The following is a 20513-nucleotide window of genomic DNA, read 5'->3' as shown; positions in this document are numbered from 1 at the left end:
GTTAAGATCGGAAAGTAGAGTTGACCATGATTTAAAAAGACAAATATGCAGTGGATTGAAAAGATTTCTCAGATCTTAATGTGTTTTACTGGAATATGCCACAGATTTTTATTTAAGTCTGGACTTTGACTAGGGGGTTTTACCACCTGAATATGCTCTAACCGGATGCTCCAAAAACACAAAACCTTACCAATAGTTTGGTTTAGTTTCTAGTGTTGACATCTTAACTTGACCAACTTCAAGAAACTTTTCAACAAGATGTGGAAGCTTGTTTTCGGTAAATAATTCTTGAATATTGAGTAAAAAATAGTACTAGTTCCACTAGGAATCTTTTCTTCTTCAGTTTAAGACATTTTACATGTTATAACTTATTTATATTTATATATATATCTATATATCTCAGTAGACTCGGCTTGATTGGCGACTACATTTTCAGCTGCTGCGGTTCTCTTTATTGCTGCACTGAGTCAAACGAACCGAACCGTTTCAGCAACCTGTTTCCCTCTCCGCCTGTGGGGGCGCTGCACCAGGAACCACTGAAGAAGACACTGAGCACAACTTCCTGTTTCATGAAATGTAAAGAAAAATTGAGTGGCATCAGATTTTAGCGGATGGACGGTTTGACTTTTGTCTTTAGTTTTTAAGAGTCTTTTCTCCCACTAGCGCTAAGCTAACTTGTTTGTTTTGGTTGTGCTTACCCAGAATGCCTTGTGTTGTAGTCCGCTTCCCGATCTGCCAGCATCCAAACGGCGAGATAAAATGCTTCCATCAGCTCATTAGTTTTCAAACCGTCTTTCACTTCGCAGCAACCAGTCAGGTTGAGTTGTTTGAACAGCTTCGCCTTCAGTCAACAGGCTGATTCACCTGCTGCTGCCTCCGGGCTTCACCAGGTGTGTCTTCCTGTCCGTAGATCGGACCTCCATGTTTCTCCGATTTAAAGTGGAAACGTCAAAAACCTGTCGCTTTTAATGAAAGAAAATTACTATACTGAAATATCATGCTGGCATAAAATGAAACCAAGTAAAAGGAAAATGTATTTGTATTAGGGAAGCAAACAATTAATCAACTCGCGGTTAATTGTTGATTAATGGTTTATTAGATTAATTAGTTCAAATCATTAACTAATAATGTTTGGTAAGACCTCCGCTTAGTGTTGTAGTTTGACCTCCATCCAGCAGGGGGCGCTGCGGGTCATCCTGAAGCGGAGCCGTTGAAAGAGAAACATGGATGGCGGCCATTTCTCAGAACAGGAAAGAGAAAGTGTCGACTTCTCAACCAAAAGTTACTGATTTGTTACGAAAGCAACGAGGATTTGGTGACAGACGGACAAGATGACAGAAAAAATGTTTGTTTTTCTTTCAGTGGGTAGAAAATCCAGAAATTTTACTCAAGAGTGGAAATAAAATTACTCAAGTAAAAGTAAAAAGTACAAAATAGTAAAAAAAAACAAATAAACCTAAACTAAAAGTTCCAGGTACAGTATAGTTACAATAATAGAAAAAAGATTAAAATATATTAAAACACATAATTCCCATGAACAGCTATATTCATAAAGGAATTTTGAAGGAATGTGAAAACGTCTCGGTCCTCAACACAAACCAGGCTTGATGTTTTTGTTTGTTTTCATAAATTTCTTGTCATTTTTTCTAACCAGAAATTCACCAGACAGAAACACACCTGCAGCTTCTGTTAAAGTTTCATTAACTGGTTTGGAAACATTTTGTTATTGTTTACTTTTAAGAATTGTCATTTAAAATACCAAGATTTCTACATAACTTGGATGTTAAATGATTGTTAATTTGGTCAGTAATTGAGTAGACTTTTTACCAAATCCTTTTTTACTCTTGAGTAATTTCTTGGATAACTTTTACTTGATTCCAGTTTTTGGGTCCTCTGCCCATCCCTAACTTTTTACACAGACTTGTGAAGATGCTGTTATCATTGCATCACCTGGAAATGTTCTGGGTTTTCTCCGTCAGGTCGGCCAGGAGGCCGGCGCCGATCCTCTGATGGGTTTTAACGTTGGCTGTGAAACGTTGTAGAAAGTTCATGAATACTGCAGCCTTTCTTTTCCTCTGAGTTCAGAGCGAATGTCGGTTCTTCCTCGGTGGAGTTCCCAGCGTTCGGAGGGAGAGAAGGAAAGCTGCTGAGGGAGGCGAGGTCACGGCGTAAACGCTGGTGTTGCTCTCATTTTGGTTTTCCCACCACAGGAGAGGAAATGACTGAGTGGGAGCCGAGCTGAACTTGCTGCAGCTACACCATAAAATCGCTCTTAAATTAGAAATGTGCTTGAAGTGGGGCTGCACCTAACAATTATTTTACTAATCAATTATTCTGACCACTAATTGGATGAAAGAAATTGGCACACTTATAATAATAATAACGCAAGAAACGCATTTCTAAAGATCAATAAACTTTAAATTCCAACATGTAACACTGGAAATGGATTTTAAATATGCAAAATAAACAACAAATAAAATGAATTTTGGAGTCTCTGTAAAGAAAATGATCCTTCAAGAAAAGTTGAGACCAAAACACCAAACTGAAGACGTTTCATCCAGTTTTTGGTAGAAAGAGAAAAATGATAAATCATGTAAATAAAAATGACTGAGGTTGTTCTAATTTATCATGTAATTGATTTATTGCTTAGACTCTGACAGGCCTAACAATATTAGAAACAGAGTTTTTAAAATAAGAAAATAAATGTTTTATTGCCTAATATTCACTAATCTCATTCATTCAGTGAACATTTTACAGAGATTCATCTGAAGTAAAAAATAAAAGTTCAGTTTTTTCTGCTGGATTTAAAAAAAAAAAAATCTAACTGAACAATAACCAGAAAGCAAATGGTGATAAATATTCATATATATTTGACAGAATTTTAACCTGGTGAAGCTAAAACTTCCAGTTTGACAGGATTTTATTTTATTTGTGTTTTTTTATCTTAAATGCAAAATGTTAGTATTTTTTTTTGTACTCTTGCTCAGAATATGGTTTTGTTTCAAACTGCCTTTTTTGGGTTTATAGAATCCAGTAAACGATTAATCAGTTACTAAATTACCTAATTATTTCAAAGATCAATTAATCATAATTAATCATGATGAATGGCTTCAGCTCTGGTGTAAACCCCTTTTTGTTCTCTGACAGGATCGGCCGCTAACCGTTTGTTTCTGCAGATAACGTCGCGTTTTGTCGCCTCTGCTTCAGTTTATGATCAGCTGCTGTTTGAGCTCTCGTCAGTTTCTACGATTAGTGTTCATCCTTATCGCCACGGAAACGCTGTAATGGCCTCATCAGTCAAATGCTGCCTTCACCTCCTGACGGTTCGCTCATCAGATGTGATTGTAAATGTGGCAAAGCCAATATTTACTGATCATTTAGTTCAAACCAGGCAGAAGTTTTAATACGAGTTTCACTAATGAAGCTGCTTAAACGATGAAAACGATGTGGGACTGTCGCTGATTTTAAATATGGATCCAACATGTAGACCAGAAATGCACATGATCCCAGTTTGGGTTTAGTGGTATGAGGACACACTGGTACTGGACCAGTTTGGGTTATCCTGCTGATAACTGGTTAAACAGGAAGTTATGGTCTGAAGATCTGATCATTATATTTGGTGTTAAAGACCCAAACCTTGGTGTTTGATCGCCCACAAACAGACTCCGACCCCCAGCTTTAGAAACCTCGGCTATAATCTGCACCTTTACCTGACGGACATAAAACCTTTTTTTTTTAGCTCCTGTCTCTTTAAGAAAAGCCCCAGCGGTCTGTCTGCCCCTCTAATTGGTGAAAATTGGCTTTTAAGGGAGATTTGGTTTGAGACGTGCCAAACCGCCTCCTCTGGGGGCATCGGATGAAAGTTTCATGGTCGATGAACAGAAACGCCGGCTGGGCTGTAAATGAGGCGTTTAGGAGTCTTGTGTTCAGTGGGAAAACTAACTCCTTTTGGTTTGTATTTGCAGAACATGTCTAAAGTTTGCAGGATTCCCAGAAAGAAACCTTGAATGTGTGGGAAAAACCTTCCTGGTTGTGAAATCTTGCCTGGGTCCCTTCCAGCAGCAGGTTGTGCTGCGGGTGTGTCGTCAGGCCTCGGTTGCATCATGGCTGACTGGATCCCTTTGGAAAAATCAACCTCTGCTGCAGCATTCGTCACATTAAGTTGTTTACTGTCACAAATTCCTGCAGAAGATATCGGGTTTTCCTGCTGAGTGTTTTGTTTTCCCTCCCAGCCCGTCGGTAAAATCATTGAGAACTGGCCCTGAACTAGAACATTTGTATTTACTCCCAGCGGTCAATTCAAACATCAAATTTACATATTTAATGTTTGATTTTTCCCTCATTCCTCCATCTGAGCCACTTCCAACTCTAAATAACGTGTGTTAATAGCTCTGGTATGCAAACAGCGTTTGTTGGGTTTTTCCCCGTTTCATCGCTGCTCCTTGCATTTTCTGGGGTTCGGTTTCCTTTCTGGCTCAGTGAGGAAAGTTTATTTTATCTGTTGATGTCTGAGAAAGTGTTTGTCTGTCTGGAGCGACAGGAATCGCTTAGCGCTCTGAAAACAGGCCCAACAGGATCCGAAGCGCTCGGCTGTCGCCTTCGCAGCGTTTTATGACTTCAGGTTGTTTTTAATCTGGAAGCAGTTCTGCTGCCTGCGCTGGTGATACTGGTGATGCTGGTCAACAGGAAGATGACATATTTTGCTGTTCCTCTCGTAATAACAAATGTTTTTGGATGATAAATTGTCAGACATTTTTGCGATGAACAATAATAATGTTGTTTTGAGGCCATTTGCAAGAAATATAGTAATAATGACATAATAATATCAATAAACTTTCAATTCTAATGCATATTTAACACTGGAAGACATTTTAAATATCCAAAATGGATAAAACGACAGAAGGAATTATGAAGTGTCTGTAAACAATTGGTTAGTTGAGACCAAATCAACAGTCTGAAGACTTTTTGGTGGAGAAGCTAAAGAAAATGGAAATTATTGCATTTTTTTTCCAATTTATCATGTTGATTTATTTTGTTGCCTTTTGCAGCAATGTTCTTGGCATTTTGCAGGATTTGTATTTATGTACAAAGACAAAGTTTTACTCTGTTCTCTCCTGCAGTTTGTTCTTTAGTTTAGATTTTCTGCAGTTTATTAAATCACAGTGAAAGTCTGTGACTTAAACATTACATGTTTTTTCTAAAATAATAAATAACAGAACATATTTTCAAAGGTTTTTTTATTTCCATCATCCATTCTGTGAGTTGGACAACAAAGTAAAATTAGTTTAATTATGAGAGTCAATAGTTTCTGTGGGATGTTGATTTTTATGGAAAATATATTTAACTCTGTTTTTAACCTAATGACAAGAAAATTAGATTTAAAACGTGTTGCTGTTATTAAATGGGGAAAAAACTACATTTGCTGTTTTATGTATATTTAAAAGTATCAGCAGTTTATTATTTTTAGTTTAGAGTCATTTTTCTGGACTGTAACCTTTGCAGCCGATTTATTTGTTGTTTTCATTCTAAATCCTTTTCTTGCTAATCCTGATTTAATTAACTGGTTTTGGGGCTTTGTTTCTCTTTTTAGGACATTTTTCTTTATTCCATCGTTTTGCAGTTACATGAACTCCTGTCTGTTTCTGAGTGGATCCGGACTTTGTGTAGGCCACATGCAGAGCCGCTCCTCTGACTTCATTTTCCCTGAAACTCGTTTTAGTTTGGACTCTTTCGGTTTCTGTGACACGTTAACCAAGCGTCCGTCCAGCTGCTCCTGTCCTCAACCAGAAACCAAACACACACACACACACAAGCCCACACACGCAGAGTTGCTCTTTCGGCTTGCCGTTGCCATGGCGCCGTGTGTAAACGTCCCTCGGCTCACTCTGCTGGTTTCAGGAAGTTCAGACTCCCGTCACGTTATCATGGTGTTTACATGTTTGTTTGTCTCTAAGACGGTTTAATCTGTGATTGTGTCAGAGTTGGATCTTTATCGCTGCTGGTGCCGATAATGAGGTGATGTCATCGTTCCGCTTAGTTTCAGGCTGTGAGATCTGGAAACAGACCAGCTGCTAGCTGCGTCTTCATTCAGACAAACTCCCAATCAGAAGAGTCAGAGTATTTATGAATCACTAGTTTTTACAAATTATCTCTTTTTTGGGGGGAATTACTCTGATATAACTTTAAAAATATAAAGCAGATTTTAGCCTCCAGATTGGTAGAATCTGAATTTGTTTTTAGAAATTCAGAGTTTTATTTTTTTGTCATTCTTGATTCTTCTTGACTCAAGTTTTTTACTTACTTCCTACGTGGCACCGTCATTTGAACGCACCATCAGCCCTTCATTACAAGCTGCTCAGACGAACAAAATGAACATTTTGGTTTTCCTGCGCTGCAGTTACCACACCTGGCCACTAGGGCATCCAACAGGATTAGAGACGTTTCAGAAAAAAAATTCAATTACGAGAAAAAAGTCGTGAGAAAAAATCAGAACTACAAAAAGTCATAAGATGCGTCATATTGAGGGAAAAAGTTGTAATATGAGAGAAGTTATAATTCGAGAATAAAGTTTTAGGCCAATTGAGTTGTGATGATGCGAGAAGTCATGTAATCAAAATAATGTGAGAATAAAGTCATTATTAAAAGAACACAGTAGTAATTTTACAACTTCTGGTAATATTGAATTCTGGTATTTTGAGTTTATTCTCAATTAAAAATAGAAAAACTGTTCCGGCCTTAATACTCTGTAGGGGTTAAAGGTTACAGCCGAGTTGTCTGGAAGGTGTGAAGTGGGAATTGGATCTTCTCCAATGTTAACAATGAATGAGTGAATGAATGAGTGAATGAATGCCGTTTCAGCGATACTGACTCTGATCTTGTTGCATCATCACATCAGCATGTGATGATTGGTTGGACTTTCATCCAGAACAGAAGGGATTATTTTTGTTTCTTCACTTCTTAATCTGAGTTTTACAAAATATTTTACATTGTAATAAAAGCAGCAGGAAAAAGTCAATTTCTGCCAAAAAACTGACGTTGGAGATTAAGCTACAATATTTTCTAGAAAAACATGGAACTGTTTTATCTTGAATATTTGCTCAGAAATTGTAAAATTTTTCACATAACAGAAAAAACCTGAGAAATTTCTGATCTTGTAAAGTTGGAAGTTTGACTCTGAACTCAGAAATTTCCACTTTTTATTTGTTCATTTTAGAAAACTTTTGAGATTAATCTAAAGTCTTTTTATTTCTGGTTGTGGTGTACAGTACACCACTTTGGTCAATTGTGTTTTTTAATTAAAGTGTTTTAGAAATAAAGCTGGAACTTGGAAATTTGACTTTCGGAGCTCAGAAATTTGTTAAATTTTTTGGGAAATTGACTTTTTTTCCATAGAGTTTTATTTAATGTGTTTGCTGCTGTAAACTCCTAGATGACCTTTGACCTCTCCTGTGTTCATCAATTTCTCTCTGGCTGATTTCTGCTCAGTTAGTGGAGAAAAACTGAGCTGAGCTGAAACTCATCTGGTCACATAGTTCAGTTTCTCCGCTCTAATGAGAGAGAGAGAGAAGCCGTATGGGACACACACACACACACACACACACACACACACACACACACACACACAGAGGAGTAATTGATAACAAACTCAGAGAAAAGCCTCTCAAGGTCTGTGAGAAGTGAAGGACGTTCCACCTGTTGTCCCAGCAACGCCGCCGATTGGCTGCAGCGAAGCGGCGTTTTTTCCTCGTGATGCATTCAGGTGCCGCTCAAAAAGATACGAGCAGGAACATCTGTGGAAAAGATCGGAAGCTGGATCTCATCCTGTGGTGGAACGATTTAAATCAGAAGCAGGTTTATCATAATCAGAACTTAAACAAAGTTTCATCAGATCATGTGATCAGTCTGCAGCCGGAGAGAAACAGGAAGAGAAAGTTGGTGAATGTTTCTAGATTCACTAGATTTCTAACTCTGACCCCTGGAACAACTCGTCAAACTTTCATCTTGATCAACATGCAGATTTTTCAAATAGTTGAAAATGAAAAACTGCATTAAATGAAGATGTTGTCTTGATTTGATCTTGTTTAGCAAAGCAAAAATCCTGAATTTGATGAATTTAGACCAAACAACACTTTAAAAAAAAAAAGTAACCAATCACGTTTACTTAAAATATATCTTTTGACCATTTAAAAATACAACCTTCATATTTTTACAATTCAGTTGAGCTGTTTTGTCACCATTTTCTGCTGTTGGATGTTTACATGTTGCACCTTTTCAGACTCTTGAAGGACAATTCTCCATCTTTTTATTATTTCTTTAAAACTTTTGTAGCAAAAATCAAGATGGAAAAAACCAACGTTGCCACGTTAATATTGTGATTTTGTTCAAATGTGGCTGAGGAAGATGGTGAAAAGTTGATTTCTGCTCAATGTTGTTGCAGAATTTGAAACGTGATAAACTGACGTGAGTCCAAAGAAAACAGAACCTGATGATATGAAAGTTGGTGACCAGAACTGATGATACTCAGATTCTGTCAAATGGACCTGGAGTTTCAGAAGAGCTCTGCTGAACGGAGGCTCTTCATGGATCATTTAGCTTCTGCTCTTCAATCAGAGGAAAGTTGCATCATCACCGAACTTTGACCTCAGATTGGCGGAATGATGTGAACATCTGCTGATGCCGTCTGCCCTGCAGCTCCGACCTGCTGCCCCAGATCCTCGGTGACTGGATCTGTGCTGCTTTTCTGTTTCCATCCAGGCGTCGTTTCCTCTTCGTCCCGCTCACACTTCTCCTCGCTGATCCCCGTTTCTCTATATTTTCTTGTGAATCTTGAGTTTTCTATCCTGATGCTCTGTCTTGCCATAAGCTCCTCAAATTTCAAACTTCTTTCTCCTCAGTCTGTAAATCATCTTCTCAACAGAGTAATGATTTTCTTTTATTGTTTTCAGCCGACAGATCTCTGGTTGTGGCCGTTTTCTTGTCAGTTTTCAGAATTAGCCGGTGTATGTGTTTCTGAAACGCAATATTTGTGCTGTGAAACAGTCTGTCCAGTTTGGGACGATTAATCCGATTTATCATTAATCAATCCAACTCTGTTAGTAATAAATCGTTAGAGTACAAACTCAGAAAAACGTCCATTTGCTGAAAGAGTACAGAGCAGAAATTAAGTCAAAACTTTACAATAAATACATTTTGCATTTGAGGAATTTTTCTTATAAATATGTTTTACTGTGAACTCAAGTGGCAGGTGATTTTAGAAGCATTTAGCTGCTTTCTTTGCTACAGATCAAGTGTTCACTAAATATGTTGCATTTCATGAAATAAAATCTTGTTGCATCTTTTAATAGATTTCTAACATATAAAGTTTAATGAAAAATCTGCAGAATGTTCCTTTTTTTGACTAATCATCAGAATAATGACTGAACTAGAAGTTTTCTGTTGCCAGTGTTTTGGTTTTCAGGACGGTTCAGATGGAAAAGATTTAAATGCGTTGCAGCGAAGGCCGAAGACTCTCCGTCAGTCTAACCCTGGACCGGCTACCTGACCAAGTTTTCCAGAGCGGCAGAGTGAAACGGTGCGGCGTTCCAAACGTCATAAATAGTTTTCTTGCGTTCTGATGGGAATTGAAGCCATTAATATGCAGAATCTGCCCTGAATCTTTGAAGCGCTCCGTCTCCATAAGTCACAGCTGACAGAAGTGTTTGTGTTGGCCGCGTTCTCACACTCTGAAAGCTCGCAGCTCTTTTTCCTCCTGCTAAAACATGTTCTCCTCTTGGCTCCGTTTGCTCCATCGTACCTCTTCTGTTGAGTAAAAACCAAACGCTGGCGGTTTTCTATTTATGGCTCGTTATTTGTAGTTTTGGCTGGTAGAACATGCTGGGTGGCCCAGATCCTGATCTGTGAGACGAGCAGCGCTCCTTTATCCCGTAATTACCATCAGATCAATAATCGCAACCAGATCTCAACACGGGCCGCTCAATGAAGGTCTGGAGTAAATAAAAAGTTGAACTTGATAAACAGGTCTGGGTCCGATCTCGTGGTACCCACCGCGACGGCTGGTTTTATGACAAATGAAAGTGGCATCTGAACAAAGAGCTCATTTAAAGGGAAAAGTCTCAACAGCTTTCAGGTTGTTGCTCTCGCTGAAAGAAGCCTTGTGCTGGGACACAATTAAAGCCATTACTGCACAAAGCTTTGACAAATAACCCTCATCCTTTCTGCCTTCTGCTGGGTTTGGTTACAAGTTTGCTTCAGGCTCTCACAAAGATCCTGTCTCTGTTTATTCAAAGTTTTATTTAAACTTAACTGTTTCCTTATGATGCAAAGTGTGCAGCCTGAAATTAAACTGGTGGCATTTCTAAGGTCCTGAGGGCAAAAGCCTCTCTGAGGTGAGACTGGGCTGAGAAACTGAGACGTAAAGTCGTGTCGGGTGGAGCGGCTCTTTTTCTGTCGTTCAACGTAGAAACGAGCTAAAAACATGGTCGGCCATTTGTCTTCTCACTGTTGTCGGGACTCGCCAGCGACCCGAGCTGTGAGTGTTGGAGACACTGCCGGGTCCAGTGTTGCTGCTGGAGAGGAAACCTGAGAGAAGCCAGGATATAGACTTACACACCAGCTCTCTGAACACACACTTTCTTTGTTTTGGTTAATGCCTCAGTGCTGGAGCTTCATCACTTGTTTCATTCTTTAGAGAAACACTAAACTGATGAATTATTGATCATTTTTGATTAAAGTGTTTTTTAAAAAAAGTCATAGGTTGGTTGGAAGTTTCTGTGATCAAGTCTGAAATTGTCCAGTACTGAAACAAAACATATCTGTGTTTAATGAGAGATTATCTGCAACAGCTTCCCATCAAAAGGTTTATTATTTGGTAACCTACCCGCCCCTGAAAGGGTTTGGATGTTTGTATGACCCGTAATGAGATGGTCACAAAGTTCTGGAAAATTTGATGACCCACCACTTCAGATATGTTGTTTTGGGTTAAGAAAACACCTAAAGCCAGCAGGACGGTGTACCTCAAGGACCAGCATTAGGAAACCTTTACTTGTACTTTCTAATGAAGTTGTTTTGCTTCCTATAAAAGTTTTAATATATTAAAAAAGCTGACAGGTTTTGTTTTCTGCCACCTAATGAAGTGATCAGAATGCAAATCTTCTTTCCAATCATGTAAATTTTGAATCAGTTCTTTTGTCAGTGTTACTCCTCTCAAGTTTAATCAAGACTTAACGCAGTTCTTGGTTTCTACAGCCATTTATTGTGGACACGTCTTACAAAGTCCCCAAAAATGCCGTCAGAACTAAAAACAAAAGGTAACACAAACCCAAATCAGTTCACAATAAGTGGAGTATTTACATAAATAAAAGATACAAAGAAACAAAACCGTACCTCTTTAGCCGCATTGACTCCAGAGGAATAAAGTTTAATTTCTAGCGATCAGCTTCTTGGGCTTGAATGCCCCTAAGTGCGCCAGCTGATGCTTCCCCGGGCAACACATGGTACGCGGAACAAAATAAAAGTTTCCCTCCACATTTGAATGTACACTTAACCGAACTTAATGAGCATCAACACAAATTTACTAAAACTACCACACATATTAAACTTAATGTTTAATATTAAATAAACTTTTACTGCCACCTTAAACCAAACATCAAAACAATAAACCAGATGCAGTTGTCTTGACTGCAGCTACAGTCAGATTATTCACCAGACATGTTTAACATTTTATGCCCTATATGTAAAAAGTTATGCCAACAGAAAGGCAGCTTATTGAATCAGCATATTGTTTTAAAGTTGATTTCTATTTTCAATCCTTGTTTGTAAGAGAAATGTTTCACTTTGGTTCAGGTTTGAAGAAATGTTAAACATTTTGTGCAAAAAGTAAAAATCATCTGTTCTGTTTGTAAAAGGATGGTTCAGGTTTGTATTTTCGTTTTTTCCATTACTTTGTCCAGTTTGGCTTTTTATGCATTTCATGCAGCTTCTACAAAAATATTGTGGTTTAAAAACCATGAGCTGCCTGCCAAACGGCTACTATAAACTGTTTAAAGCCACCAAAGCAACAATGTGAAATATGTGGAAATACAAGCAGAAATATCTTTCTGGAGGATAATTGGCCTTGCTGAACATCTTGGGTTTAACCTCTGACCTTCTGTTGGAAACAAACAAACATTATAGAAAACAGTCCCATGTACAATTAGACAACATAAAATGCTAATTAGCTTTGTAATTGGGGTAATTGCTAAGCTATGTGGTTTGGCTGCTAATTTAGGCTAACTGGTTAAATATCTGACAAACATGACGAGGAAACAACCTATAAAGTTTTCAGCCACTCTGTTAAATGCTCAGGGATTATTTTACTGAATTCAGTTTAGGATTATACTAGCAGTTAGCTTTGGGATTAGCAGCTGCTCAGTGCTACATTAACCAAATTAGCATCTGATTTTCACTTATGATTTTGTTCAAAATAAAGATTCTCTAAGAATAAATGAGTGTAATGCTGAGCAAAAACACAATGTGAAACACATTGTTTTCTTTTTTTAGATAAGCTAAAACATTAACTTAGCCAATTAGCTTTATGACATTCTTAGCTTGTAATTAAGTTTTTATTTTCTAGGAAAGAATACAGTAAATGATTCAGTATCATTTATTGTATTGGCAAAAAACAGTCTCTAAACTAAATGTTTTAAAAATGCTATGCTAATTAGCTTTGTAGCAGCCTTGCTAATTGTTAGCTAAGGACAGTGAAATGCAAAGTGAATGCTGGGTTTAGTCTAAACTCTAAATGTTGGATGTTTGAAATGAAAACTATCACAATAAAAACCAGAAGCTTTACAAAACTAAAACTGCTACATTAAATGCTTTTTAGCTTATTTACTTTAGAAGCATTTTAGCAAAATCAGTAATGAAGTTATTGTTCTTCACAGCTGTGATTTGAACAATTTCTGTCTTGATATTTTTGACCTTTTAATCTGAATGAAGCATGAAAAGGGCAGTTTTGACCGAATTACAGTGGATAACCTCCAGAAACTGCAGTGTGTGCTGATGGGTGGAAGTTGGTTTTTGGTTCTGAGAGCTTTGGGTCGAGTCTCTCATCACCCGACAACCTGTCATTTCACAGCAGAGCTTCCTGACCCGCGTCATCCCGTCTCCCTCTGTGCGTTTAATGTTTTCTCACTTCGCCTGTAAGTTTTCTGGCAGATGTGACGCAGAGTTTGATGCTGTCACTGTTTTAATATTTGGTTAATTCTCAGTCTGACAAGAAGATGATGAAGGATGAAGGAGACTTTTAGTCCGTCTGCAGCTGGACCCGTCTGAGCTCTTTATCTTTGCATCAGTTCGTTTTTTTCAATGAGTTTTAAAATTTCCAATCTTATACTTTGACATCAATCTTTCACCCCAATTGATACACAAAAACAAAATGACTATTTGAGTTTCGCCGTTTTGCTTTTATAATCTTCTAATCAGGTCAGAGTTAATAAATAGATAATTGATCCTGTGTGAAAACTAAAAACTGGTAAGATTTAATTTTTTCTGCAGTCATGCAGATTTTGCCAAGAGGTTGAGGAATGCATCGTGTTGTCTGTGCTCACCAAACTCCTGCTGTGTGTGTGTGTGTGTGTGTGTGGGTGTGTGTGTGTGTGTGTGTGTGTGTGTGTGTGTGTGTGTGGTTACTGTGGTGAACCTCCTGCAGCCTGGCTCTGCTACAAACAGCTTTTTCTTCTCATACTTCTTTTTTTCCACTGATTGACTGAACTCAGACCAAACAAACCGTTTCTCTTCTTTAGTTTTAATTGTTTGACCCTAAAATGTTTTGTCTCTGCTGAAATCCAAAGACTAAAACATGTCAGAAACTCCAAAGGAGAAAGAAACTGATCTTTGTTATGATCTGAGGTTTGTGTCAAACCTTGTTAAGGATGTAAAACGGACCAAATGTTGGATAACGGATGTTTGCATCAGCTCAGAAAATATGTAAGGCTGCCGCTCTGCATCTTGGTTTCTTCCCTCGTCCTCCTCTTCCTCACCACATGGCGGGTCTGGTTCTGATGACGACACGGCCTGGGAACCGGCGGGGTGAGGTCATGCGGGGCTAAGCGCTGCTGGGTGTTTGTTGCGAGGACGTCATGCCAGATGTCTGTGGTAATGACAGGGCAGCGCGGCCCGGGTTCCTCGGATCCCTTGTGGCTCCTGGTTCTCGTTTCTGCAGTGATTTGTTCATCATTAATAATCTGTATTTAAATTTTATGTTCTGTTTAAACCCATTTCCCTTCCTGCTTGCTGTTTTTTTTGTTTCACTCGGCTGCAGTAAATTCCAGGATGCCTGTTTCATCGAGCGTCTTATTTGATGGCCAGCAGTGGCTAGTTTGAGCTCTGAAAGCGAAAGGAGTTTGAGATCCAGAATGTGGACCCAGCTTGGCCAACTGGACTACCCGACTCAGTCTGAACATTTAAACCCAGGTTCTGATGCTGGTTGCCCTCCAGGGCTGCTGATGCTTCTCAACTTCTCTGTTGGTTCACTTCAAGGCTTGGTGGAGAGAAACTTTTCCTCCGTCTTTGATCTTCCTCAAACTTCATCCCTGCAAGCTGTTTGCATCCAACCACAGCCGGATTAGAGAGTCGGAGGCAGAATGACGGCCTCTGTCTCATTCTCAACCCTCGTTACTCAAATCAAAGACATTAAAGGCCTCATGGCTGCTTTCTGTCTGTAATCTGGAGGTTTTATGGTGCGCTCGGCGGCCCCCTCTGTGCTGCTGCTGTGAGTCATGTGACTCCGGTGTTGTTATTTCAGCCGTGCATCATGCAGTGAGGTCCCCAGCGGCTCCTGCTGTGCCGTCATGCTGTTGGGAAGTTTAATTCCACCCTGAGTTTGTTAGTCATTGTAAATGAGCTTCAACGACACAAGAAGCTGGACTAGAGGGATCAGGTTGGATAAATGATGGGGTTGTTTAGGAACTGACAGACGTGTTGAAGCGTCACCGCTTGACGAGACTTTATAGACATGACTTAAATTCATTGTTTTGAAAAGATCTCAGTCTCTTAATGTTGATCACGTTGGTTTTCTTTAGCAATGCCTAAGGAGAATTTAGAGAAACAAAAACTTTGAGCCAAGAGTTTGAAACTGGATCTGTATAGCCGTTTACATCATCTCATGACCGACTGTTGATCCGATTTGCTTGGATTTATACACCAAGTTTTATAAAACTTGATAATTAAAGATTCCAGTTACAGTTTAAGCGATTATTCTGACCTGATCCGTAATAAGCTAAAATTATTGCTAGATGCTAAAATTACATTAAGTATGAACCATCTTTACAAGTTTAATAATAATCTTAAACAAGTTTAAGTGCTTATTGATCAACTTGTTGAGGTTTCTCTACTTTTTAGCGAGCTAATAGCTTTCCATGCTCGGTGTAGTCAGGCTGTCTGCTCTGGTGGAGCCTTCAGTCAGCAGCTTAACAGCCATGCTGGTTTTAAAGGATGGGTGACAGTCTGATCAGCAACAGGTGGGGCGGGGGTTAGGGTTAGAATGAACCATGCAGTAAATGTGGAGGAGACCCCTAAACTTGAGCTTTAAACGTTACTCATCTTAAAGGGGCAGCATCGTGAAATCAACTTTTTGAGCTTTACATCATGTTACGTTATTCCCTTAAAAACATTCCTGGAAATCCCTTGATCTCCATGGCAACCATCCTGCTTTGCTAAACACCTGGGTGGACCTAGCCCCGCCTTCGAGGCGCAGCTCCTCCCCCACTCGGCTCCTTCAGACTAGCCAGCAGCAATTAGCAAACAGCTGCTGAGCTCGTTATAGGAGCTGCTGCTCAGAGCAACGCTGGTAGAAACGTTAACGGAGGAGAAATGTTGGGGTAGAGTTGGTCTGTGGCTTTTAAAGAGACAGAGGCCCAATTTCAAGGCGTTAAATGGGGAAGTAAAAGTCATCATAGCATTTTATATCAACTGAAGGCAACATGGTTACTTTGCTACAAAATGGGACTCTGTGCCTGGAAAACATAAATAACATTTCTTCTGTTTTTTATCTATAGTATTGTAAAATGATGAAGGTTTTGTATTTATTAGTGATATTTAATGCACAATATGCACATTTAAAAGAAGAAAAGTCATTATATCCAGTTTCTCAGGCTTTGGATCGGAGAACTGAACAGTATTTTTGTTCATCTTGTGCAGATAATTTTTTGAACACTTTTTGATTTTTGATGTTTTTGAGCCTCCATATCTCAATGCTTCTGTTGCACCTAAATTTTCCCTCTGTGGGACAATAAAGGATATTTTTATTTAACTGGCGTCTCATAAAATGGTCTTTAAACTGTAGACACGGTTCGACGGGAAGTTTCTGCACTTTAAAAACTTAATGAGGATCAGCTGTGCTAACAAAGTTTGGCTGCAGGTCTGGTTTGTTTACAAAATCTAACTTTAACTCAGATTTTAAAAAAATCAAAACTCTGTTTTATATTTGATAAAGCGTTTATTGCTGTGAATCTGATCAAAACCACATCCAGTTTATCAACAGCGACTTTTCAGGACTTTATCGTAATAAATGATGTAAAGCAGGATGAGTGGCAGTTTTTCCAGGATCTGATTTCCATATTTAATGTAGTGGCTCCTGCTGGCGGTTTACCTGCAGACCGACTGGAGGACGGTCTTTGTTCCTCTGTGTTTAGTGGAGCTGGGGGGGTGAGAGGCTGGCTGGGTGGGACGTTATGATCTCAGCCCACAGGAATCTGTGTGTTCAGGGGGCCGACCCACTCTGCATCCTGTTGCCTCCTCTTTTTAACAGATCTCCACCTGAGATCTCCACTCTCTCACGTTCCATCTTCCCTCTTTTTCCTTTCATTTATTCTATGAAAACAAAATCTTTGGCTGTTTTCAACTAAAAAAAACAAAAACACAGATTTAGACCAAACGCTGCTGTGACTTTTCCTCTGTCTGGTTTTAATCTGTTTTATTGGTCTCAATTAGTAAAGTCTGGAAAAAAACACAAAATCTTACCAAGTAATTTTGCTCTAGTTTCTAGTGGAAACATCTTGGTGCACTTGAAATAAGATAAAAGAAACTTACAAATTAGATATAGGAGCTTGTTTTAAGTAAATTCTTAATTTCACTTGATGTTATAAGTGAAATATTCTGCCAGTAAAAAAAGCTCTTTTTCATCGACATGAAGGAATTATTGACTTAAAACAAGCTCCTATATCTTGCTGAGACATTTAGTTTTGTCTTGTTTTAAGTGTAGTTGCATGTTTTTACTAGAAACTGGTTAAAATTACTTGGTAGGATTTAGTGTTTTTGCAGTGCATGTCTCATAAAATCCAACCAGTCCTCCTGCAGGGACCATAAAACCATAAACTGGACATCCTCCCCCCTGTTCTACCTCCAGTACCAGACTGGGATCGGGTCAGAGCCACAGCAGGTATGTCTGGGCGTCGCTCTGGCTGCCGATGATGTCACTTCCTGTGCGGGTCGGGGTGTGCCGCGCTGATAAGAGCGAGCCGTTCGGTTCCAGCTCGCCTCACCTTTGCCCACACAAGCACTCGGCTTTATCTCGCTTTCCTTTTCTCCTCAGACTCGTTCAGCCTTTATTTGTTGGCAGAAACCCTCCCAGCAACACCCGCTCTTCCTGCGTACGGGTGTTGCTGCGTCTCCATGGAAACGCAGCAACAAATCTGCAGGTGTCGGCAGGAGCGGAGGCTTTAAAACTTCACCTGAAGCAGAACGACGTGGGGAAACTCTGCTGTTTTTTCTAGATGAAAGGTGGGGAGGATGTGATGGTTCTTTCCCTCCTCCCTGATCAGAACCGGGTTCGGGTCGCTCTCTGGGGCCCGAGAGGCTCATTAATGGCGGTGGAGACGTCGCCGTGGTTAGCTGCCGCAGAACAATGCAGCAGATTACTGGAGCGCTCTGTAATCACGGCTGTTTCCACAAATAATTTACCATGTACACACAACTGATTAAACTGCTGACCTCTGTGAACAATGGGTTACCATGGCAACAACCTGGTTGCCCTGAAAACTGTTGATGGGATGCAAACGGCTCGGTTAGCTCTGAACTAGTTTCTCAAATGTGGGAGAATAAAAGTTAAAGTGGACGCTGCAGTTATTATCAGTTAAGATCATATAATAGAAACACATAAAATATAACGTTATATGGAGGATCTTTAACACAAAGGCAAATATCACAATAAAAATAAAAACCAGACATGCTCAAAGTAGAATAAAGTGAATACATAAATTGTCTTTTAGTTTAAACAAATATCATTTTCTTAGTGTCAAAACATTTTCAGATAAAAGGTTTATTACAGCAAAAATAAAAATATAACAGATGGAGAATTAGTTTGTTTTTACAAGTTTCTGATTATTAAAGTTTAGTTTTTCAGAAGCTGCAAATGTTTTTAAGTTTGTTTCTTTAAAACTATTAAAGAAAACTATTAAATTAATGAAATCTGAGTTAATTGGCAACGAGTCTCCCAGGGGTCAGAGGTCATGATGCTAAATACAGCAACCAGGCAGTATTTAACAAATAAACAAACCCTTTTTGTTTTTCTTAGTAGAGAAACTAATTTATTCACTTTCTTCTTTCTAAACATGTTAAAATATTTTTCAAACAGGAAGACAAAGTAAGTTTTGTGCAACTTTTTCTAAATGAGCAACTTACTAAATAATTGTGATTTGAATCAATCAATATGTCAGAATGAAGTTTCACAATGTGACTCATTATGTTAAACTTTCCACTTTAAACTTTCTTTCACTTGGAGACGATATTCATATAAACTAAGGATAATTCTTCAAAACATGATTCATGATCAGTTCTGGTTTCAGGCTAGAAAGTGTGAACTTGTGATTAATCAGAGCGCTGAGTTCATCTGTGGGTGGGTGTGGGGTTAAAGGTCAATGATGAGCAAACTAACAGGAAGTTTGCTCCCAGTGACACACGGCCTGTTGCGCAAGTTTATTGCTACGACCTCAGGGAGAAAAGGAAAGTTAGTGAATCCAGATTAATTAGAAAGGAGGCGTAAAGGAACCAAACAGCTGCAGTCTGAATTAAACCAACGGTGAGATAATGGAGGAAGATTAGAAATGCAGGAATCCTGATGTCGTAACTTTTCCTCTGAGGCGCTCAGTCATCATTGTGTCACCAGGGGCGCGGCGCGGCGCGGCGCCTCCACCTGAGCTGATGAGACGTGTTTGGATCTCAGCTGTGCAGCAGAACTGGAGCTTCCCCCGTTTGGACCAGAGGGTTTTTCTAAACGCTGGGGAGGCGACTCGTTTCTGTCGGCAACACGGTTGCACAAGCATGCAGAGACAAACGCGTCCAGCAGCTCTGGGTGTGTTCCAGCTCCTCTGCTGCTGTGAAGTGTTTACACTTCTGAGGTTTCACCCAGAAAACCTGCTAAACCGCCATTAGGCGCTGTGGGCGACCCACTGCGTTTCATTAAAAATGTTACAAATATCCAGAGTTGCACAATCAGGGGTCATAGTTTAGAATGACGGCGTGTCAGGCTAACGGGAACCGCGCAATGATTAGCATCCGCTCACTGGTTAGCATCTGCTCACTCCCAGTCCAGTCAGTTTGAAGCTTAGCTTTATCCAGCTTGTCCAAACCTTTTGGCATCGGGTCCAAAAATGTCAAGTTGAAAGAAACACAAAATTTTAATAACAAAAACTACATCATTTGTTTTCATTTTTCATAAAAATAAACAAACTAAGCATGATATTTTAATGAGATGAGCTTTATTTTGACATGCTTGTTGAACTAAAAAGGCTAGCTTGAAGCCACTGGATGTTTTTTTTTTAGTTTCCTTTTACTGATAAAAGAAATTGAAAGCAGAAACCAGATGAATACTTTGTGTTGCATCAGTGAAGATTTCACCCCAACATTATTTTTAATTCTGCATCAACGGCCTGAACTGTGATCAAGGACCGCACAGCATTGTCTTGAGGGCTGCAAATGGCCCCCGGGCCTCACTTTGGGCACCCCTGGATTAATCCGTCTCTTCTGTTACTGATGTATAAAAAACTCTATTTAAATAAACAGGTTAGTCTGGTGGGGGAAGTAAAGCCTGGAGGCCTGCCAGGCTTATAATGCCCAAATATTCATCTACTGGGTTCTGTTGGTGTTGTGAATAGAAAACAGTTTTTATGTAGTTTACTCTACAGCTGGAGATCAAAGTTTCAGGTCATTTATTAATGTGGTGAGACGACAAACCAAAAGATGATTTCTTCAACTCATTTTATAGAACTAATAAAATATCCAGTCTGGATCAGTAAAACGTTACAGTGGCATTAAAATGATGGAAAATCTTTTGTTTGTTTCAGACTCTAAAGCCATTGTAGACGGGAACCTGAAGCTGATCCTGGGTTTGATCTGGACCCTGATCCTGCACTACTCCATCTCCATGCCAGCCTGGGAGGGCGAGGACGAAGAGGTGAACAGATTTCTTTCAAGCTGTTTGTTTTTCTTTTATTCATTTAAAAACATCTGAAAAAGAACATTTAGATGGAGAGCAGATC

The 20513-nt window shown here is 39.3% G+C and overlaps 1 protein-coding gene across 2 annotated transcripts in view; it reads left to right on the top strand.

Annotated features, from left to right (window-relative positions):
- Positions 1-20513, top strand: part of flnba (filamin B a) — a 71018-nt gene that overhangs the window by 3101 nt on the left and 47404 nt on the right. For both annotated transcript variants that reach the window (XM_032550587.1, XM_032550589.1), the window contains exon 2: positions 20319-20428. In XM_032550587.1, coding sequence (XP_032406478.1) covers positions 20319-20428 — 110 coding nt within the window. The remainder of the gene's footprint in view (positions 1-20318; positions 20429-20513) is intronic.

This window comes from Xiphophorus hellerii, chromosome 20 (genome assembly GCF_003331165.1).
Source record: "Xiphophorus hellerii strain 12219 chromosome 20, Xiphophorus_hellerii-4.1, whole genome shotgun sequence".
NCBI classification, from domain to species: domain Eukaryota; kingdom Metazoa; phylum Chordata; class Actinopteri; order Cyprinodontiformes; family Poeciliidae; genus Xiphophorus; species Xiphophorus hellerii.
The sequence above is the reverse complement of the archived record's forward strand: the minus strand, read 5'-3'. Positions and strand labels throughout refer to the sequence as shown.